Here is a 7,500-nt window from a genome sequence, read left to right on the forward strand (position 1 = left end):
ATGGAGCTGCAGCAAGAATCTCCCTACTTAATCTCTAGTAAGGCGGGTAAGTGAGGGGGGGGGGGCGGAATATTGTGTGTGTGTATGGTGAGTTGAAGGAAAATCATAGTAAAAAATTAGGGCTAGTCTGTTAAAGAACTGAAAATATAATTCTTTGAAATACAAATATGCCTCTCCAAATAGGAAAAGTTTACTAGTATAAATATTCTTAAAAAGATTAGAAAACTTAATTTTTCGTTCTCTTTTGTCCATATAGGTATAGCCATTTGCTGTGATGAATGTCAAAATAGAACCAGATGTGTCCTTTGGAGGTCATGTTGATGCAGATGAAGCTTACGTATACTTGCCGTTTCCTTTTATCTACTTTCTGTGGGCTTGCCCTGTTTTGTGAAGAGTATATCCATTTTGATATGATAGAGCGGTTTTCAATTGAGTGTTGAAAGTAATTTGCGAATTGCTTTGGTTTATGATTACTTCACTCAGTGACTGGTTCAAAGTTCTCGCGCCACTTTTTCAACCAATCAGAAGTGTCACGCGCGTGCACATTTCCCGCGCTTTGTGTCGGCTACGTGTAATTACTTCAAGTTTTGATTGGTTTACTGGATTATCTCCGTCCTTTTTGATTGGCCAAAGTAATTACTTTGGTTTTGGTTTTACGATACGATTGAATCTCGTTCTATCTGTTGTGTCGACCGCTTCCAATGAATTTGGTTGAATTTTTGGTTGTTCGCTTATGTTTTTTGTCGAAAACAGTACAAGAGCCAGGTTTTGATCGTCTAAGTGATTCGTTTGAAATATATATGTGAAAGTATTGGCGTTTCAGGCAATGACAGTTACCGGCGGTTTTTGTGGTCTTAGGCTTGTCCAGACGAAAATATAACTTTTGTCTCGTTTGTGTTATAGGACCTTATAGAGGAAGTGTTCGATGACTTAATTGCCTTGGTGATTGGAGGTCTTCACATTCTTCTAGCGAATAAATTTTGTGTTACTGAAAAAAAATGTTTGAGTGTCCTTTTCGGGTTCCCTCATTATAAGGAACTGCCATGGAAGGAAGATTTATAGCAACTTTCCTTGACGCTCTGGCTCTGACGTCTTCAGATAAGCCGTTTTTGTTATTCGGAATTTCGAATTGTATTGGTTTAATAGTCAGTTTACTAAAGAAATTTTGGAAAAAAATAAAGGGGTTTTAAAATATTGCCAAGCTTTTTTTTGTATTCTATAAGATCCTGTGTAGCTTGTTATTTTTTATAGTTTCCTGTGATGATGATGATGATGATGATGATGATGATGATAATGATGACGTTTACTATTTATAAGGCGCTTTTTCCATAAATGTTCAAGAACGCTTTGCACAGTGTACATCGTTAGTCTAATAATACAGATCAGTCGCTAAAATATATAACTGATCATGAAATAGTACAAAGACATTAATAGATTTTCCAATACCATAATATTTCAATCCTATACGTTGATTTAATATTAAACTTTGAAGATAATTAACATGTACTGCTTCGAAAAGAGATGCCTCTAAACTAAGCTTTAAAATCTATTTTTACAACAAGCTGATGTCTCGGAGACTTCGATATTCTTCTATAAAGAGCTCGTAAGAGATGACGCAGATACCGAAAAAGAGATTATATTCGTAAGAGCAGAAATTTGTTATCTGTTGAGGATCTAAAGTTAAGTCGAAAATGTTTGTGATATATGTCAGTTATAATCCATTTAAAGCCTTATACGTAACAAATATCGCGTTGTACTATATGATCTCTGGGTTGAGGTAATAATAGTCGCTGCTGTATTCTTCAATATTTTGTCCTTATATAGCTACTACTATTTGTTTATCAATTGCTATCATGCCAACGATTTTGCCCTAGAAAGATTCTACCCAGTGGCTAGATTCAGAAGCGATGACGATGGCACTTCCGGATTGAGTTGCGTGATCCGAAAACAGTTTTTGTGTCTCCAGTCTACTTTGTAATTCTCCCTGTATGGTTGAGGGAAAGTATCAAATTGTTAAAATACTATCGCAGAATAAATTTCCTTTCCAGTGTTTCACTGTTACTAGTACAAAAGAAATTGTTGATATTTTAGGAAAGATTTGATATTGTACAGCGCCGAACGACGTGGGCAGGTGAATTTATCAAATTCTGATTGGTTGTCCAAAAAGATTATATTTTCATTGGCCCACTGTTATTGGTCAGTGGTTACTAATATCCGGGGACTGCGATTGTAGTTACAGTTCTTGTTCTTTGAAGGGAAACATGGCGAACGCCAACGATAAACAGTGGCAGAAGGATGCCGCCGATCAAAATTTCGATTACATGTTCAAGCTTTTGATTATTGGAAATTCTGCAGTGGGAAAGACGTCATTTCTTTTCCGCTATGCCGATGATTCGTTCACATCGGCGTTTGTTTCAACGGTAGGAATCGATTTTAAAGTAAAGACGGTCTTTCGGAACGATAAGCGAGTCAAACTTCAAATATGGGACACGGGTAGGTTTCCGTCGATTTCCAATCGTTGTCGGCAATGTTCAGACGTTTATTCAAAACTGATGTCTTTGTCTTATAGCTGGACAGGAAAGATATCGGACCATAACGACTGCATATTATCGTGGAGCGATGGGTTTCATTCTCATGTATGACATTTCAAACGAAGAGTCTTTCCAAGCAGTCCAGGACTGGTAAGACAGGCTTCTGTAATATTTTCGCACTTATGGTTGAATGATCGTTATTTTTTGTTTTTTAAGCTTCTTTTTTTTTTGCATTTGAGAATTTTTTCGTGGCGTAATGAGAAAAAAACGACCTGGTTTCTTATTCCAAAGAACGGCAAACCATTTCAATTTTGAAACTGAGACGATCAATTTCATCTCTGTTTGTTATCAGCCGAACCAATTTTTTTCTGTCCAGAAACAAGAATTTTCGTGTTGGCTGTCAAATAATGTTGACAGTCAGCTAGGCATGTTCTTCGTATTATTAAAATTATTTAAGTTATCCCTTTCAATCGTTGACAGTTATTTTTGTTTTCGATGAGATCTTGCCGATCCGAAGAATAGAAATGTACGTTTCGTGATCCACTGTTGTCAACTGTTGTTTTTGTTCGATGTTCCAAATTATTGTGACTCCGGAAGATCCATCTACTTCCCTCTGCCTGGTTCAAACGACAACAAATAATGAATATTATTTTTGTTGCGGGGGAGGAAAAAAGTGTAGATTTTGATTTTCATATAATTTTTCTATTTTTGAGAAAATGCAACCGTTAAAGGTCTTTTCGAGGATTTTCTTCGCTCTATAATCCACTTTCCTGTAAAGTAGAATATTGGCCACAAACTTAGATGGCGTACAAATAATTAAGATACATCGAACATGTACATTTTTAAGTCCTTGACGGAAACAAATCATTAATTTCTTGGTGTTATTTGGAAGAAGTTAACAGCATAAGATTATTTTTAATTATTTATTTTCTTTCTGAAATGTGTAAGTAAATTATCTTTTTGATCGAGTGCTTCACGGTTGGAACATGAGAAAATTAAATAATATCATTTAATGTGATACTGAATAATGTTTATTAAATTTTGAATAAGCCAAAGGAGTGGGCTGGGAGAAGAGAGCACCCCACAAGTCATGCTGTACCGGTATCTCCCCTAACTCCACCCCCTTTATACTAATCACCCATTATTTTCACATGCTGCTTGGCATAGACCTTATTCATTATAATTCTTTTGTCCACTTGCAAATTAGCCTACCAGGCCTGATTTTAGAGCAAGAATTCTTTTCAATTCACTGTATGGTATCGAGGCTTGGTAGGCTAAGTTGCACTTCGACAAAAGAATTATAAATTGACCGCCATTTATGGATACGGTCTATTATTTTCATGACCTTAAGATACTTGATGTAGCACATTACAGCTGCGGGGAGAGGTCTAGAACAACTGTGTGCTAAACAAGCACTCTCTCACATATTCAAAGTTGTCAATAAAAGGTTCAAAGCAGGATCTTGTATTTGTAGCAATCTTGAGAAGGAACGCTTAGAGCGCATGCACTGCCATCTTTACAGTGTTTTTTTTTTATAAAGGAAGGAGTGTTGGAATTTTTAGTTTGGCTGTTTTGAATAATTTTTTTTTTGTTTAGGTTTGTCAGGTTTTTTCAGTTGCAGTATCTGTTGTGGTTTGCTGTTTTCTTCCTTTTTTGGCATTCTTAATTGGTTTTGCTTTTTGGGAAAATGCAAGAGATTAATTTTTTTTCACTTTTAGGTTTAGGTTCCTTGTCAGTGGTAGTGCCACAATCATGACAGTTATAAGCCACCACATTCAGAACATGTGATGGTAAAATTTGCCTTTAAAGTCCAGCCTGCAGTGCGAGCACTAACTTGAAACAAAATCAGGGGAGATTTTTTCTCTGACATGAAAAGGATTGTGTGTTTGAGTCATATGCTAATCTCTGCACATGACTCCAAACTCAATTGTCATGATAATAACTTCATGAAAGAAAAAAACTTTTTTGTCATCAGTAGTTCCAAACACAGCACACATTGACACTTGTCATTTCATTTTGTATATTGCCAACAGAATGCTGATGTTTCAAAATTATTTTCATTTCCCTTCTTTGTTGCTTCATAGGTCAACACAAGTAAAGACGTACTCTTGGTCTAATGCACAGGTAATACTTGTTGGTAATAAGTGTGACATGGAGGAAGACAGAGTGGTCTCTTATGAAAGAGGGAAGCAGTTAGCCGATCAATTAGGGCTTGAATTCTTTGAGACAAGTGCCAAGGATAATGTAAATGTCAAGCAGGTGTTTGAACGACTGGTGGACATCATTTGCGATAAGATGTCTGAGAGCTTAGATTCAGATCCAACGATTGTTAGTGGACAGAAACCAGGGACTACAAATCTATCTGAAAAGCCACCACAGAAACAAGAGAGTGGCTGTAGTTGTTGATGGAAAATATTCAATTTATTGCAGTACCATTCGTGGACTGAATTTACCTAGCCTGTCTGCAGATGTCTTAAGTTATCTATTTCTCTAGGAAATAAAACCATTGTTTGTTATAATTATAGTTTGTCTGATAGTTATAGGAAGGAAAGAGTAACAACAATAATTAGTGTTATTTGTAAACCAACTGTAGTATTGTTGGATGATGTTATGATCACCCTAAGACAGTAATGACGTTAGTACAATAAGACCCTGTTCTGTTGAACTCTGTGACATTTGATAATTTTGAATTGCTTTTGATCCAGAATTTCAATAGATTGAACCCAGCTACTGTAGACCTCTCTTCTACATGTATGAACAACGCTCTGAATTGCAGCTGGGCTCCATTTCTTAGCTGACTAGCAAGTACATGTATGCTGTTAAGTACAGTGTACATTATTTGGTCCTACTATGATGCGTACTTGACCTCATGTTCAAGACGCCTTTGAACTGCATAATTATTTTGCTGTTGGGTGCATGGTAACTTTCAGATTACGATGGCTTGCAACCAATAATGGAGTGTTCAAGAAACGACGAAGGTTATAGTTGCAACAAGCCAGAAAATAGTAATGTTACCGGTAGTCGTTGAATGAATATTTTCTTGTGGTACTTTGCAAAACGACAAGGATAAAAAGATTAAATCATATGACAAAAATGTGAGCATTTAACAGCAAATCTTTCATTAAATATCTTTACTCCAAAACCATTCATACCAATCAAGTTATAGGATTCACTGCACTTTAATTATAATGTGAACATAATGGAGTAATCGCAAAATACCAAACAGGTTTTAATAAGTTACAGGTATATTTTAAAGGGATGTTTCAATGCAATGGCCGTCGTTTCTTAAACTCTCTAATTAGCTCTGTGCCTCCTCCAAAAAGCTTTCCACATTCAATTGGATGCAAAGGTTAAATCATATTTGTGTGAAGCATTTTTGAATAAATTGACATACATGATGGCAGTGAAATATTGATTTTCTGAGGCATACAAAAATTCTTACGTTGTCTGCAGACAAGCTAGGATTAATGATTTGTTGGCATGTGTTTGCCATAATATTTTGGACATTATTTGTGTAACCTTATCTTTTGCAGCTGCGTTACTTAGTTGCATCAGTGTCCTCCATAATAATAACAATCATTTCTGCATGATATCATCTTTTTGTGCAATCTCTATCTGAACTTCATATATCTTTTGGTTCTTTACTTAACAAAGATGCCAGAGGCATCCAAAGTAGCAATTTTTGCCTGGTTTAACATGCATTGGAATACAGTCAATTAGTTGAAACTAAAAACTGAAACCATGGGTTAAAATAATGGAATAAATTAATGATGTCATGGTATTTTGAAGTCATTCTATTTAATCTGTAGGTACTGTATCGAGACATTAGACTTCCATAACACTCTTAAGTTCTTATATTCAATTAATACCTCATTTTGGTAGTTGCTTCCTAGATGTTTATTATGGTGAGAAATAAGCCGTAATCAACTGAGAATTTGATTTATTTAAAGGAAATCACTGTAAATGGGAAGTGAAATCTCTAATATTTATTTAGTTAAGACGTAAAGGTGGTAACATGAAATAACTCGTTGATTCAATCATTGTTGCATGTCAAGATTTTTGAGCATGAGTGACTATTACCTAAGGGTCTTCATTGACCTCAAAATGGATCATTAAATGCAAGTTATTTCAATTTCCGTCTTTTACTTATCCTTTCTCGGTTTTTGTCGTTATTATGAGTGGTTATTGTGTCGTGATCTGTGAATTTGACTACAATTTATTGCATGACTTTGCCCGGTTAACACGGTTGATCTCTCGGTAATAGCACAGAATTCTACTTTCAGTCACTTCCAATAATTAATTCCTTGGGTTCAACCCAACAGGAAAATTTGTTTTTTTTTTCCATATATTTATATTTAACAATTATTCTACGAGGCCGGTTGGATATGAAGTGATAGATAACGCGCCGAGTTGGTTATAATCATTTTATATCCAGCAAGCCCGAGTAGATTAATTGTTTTATTAAAAACTCCAGGATCAGCAACTCTTCCAGGTTGATTTTAATTGGCAGATGTGGCAAAGTGTTGTTTCATCTCGCTTTACTGCTGACGCCTTCCTTGACCATATTAGGTACAGCAGGTTTATGAACTGATAGCCTGTGTCTGGCAAACCAATGAAAATGCTGGAAATCTGATATCCGTAGTTTACTTTTTAATAAATGTTACTATGGAACTCTTTATCGTACAAGTGTCACATTTTGCCATTTCATTATGACAGCCTTGTCTAGAAAGCAGGCTATGAGGGAAAAAAAATAATTAGGTGATTATATAACTGTAGAAATATTTGGCAGATGGTGCAGTTAATTCTTGTATTGGTCCTAGGCATAATAATAGCAAATGTTACTCAAGGGATATTTATAGAAAGAATAGGCATCCGCGCAAAAAAATAATTCGCTTTGTAGTTTATTGCGCCGCAATTTAATCAACGGAACTGAATTAATATATCATTTCAAGGTTACAAGATTATATGT

The 7,500-nt window shown here is 35.5% G+C and overlaps 1 protein-coding gene across 1 annotated transcript; it reads left to right on the forward strand.

Annotated features, from left to right (window-relative positions):
- Positions 1–2,201: 2,201 nt before the first annotated feature.
- LOC137973040 (ras-related protein Rab-3-like) lies at positions 2,202–6,663 on the forward strand. The gene is made up of 3 exons (XM_068819756.1): positions 2,202–2,493; positions 2,570–2,681; positions 4,616–6,663. The coding sequence occupies exons 1-3, from the start codon at positions 2,262–2,264 to the stop codon at positions 4,935–4,937; spliced, it is 666 nt and encodes a 221-aa protein (XP_068675857.1). The 5' UTR covers positions 2,202–2,261; the 3' UTR covers positions 4,938–6,663.
- The last annotated feature ends 837 nt before the right edge of the window (positions 6,664–7,500 follow it).

This window comes from Montipora foliosa, chromosome 10 (assembly GCF_036669935.1).
Source record: "Montipora foliosa isolate CH-2021 chromosome 10, ASM3666993v2, whole genome shotgun sequence".
Lineage (NCBI taxonomy): Eukaryota > Metazoa > Cnidaria > Anthozoa > Scleractinia > Acroporidae > Montipora > Montipora foliosa.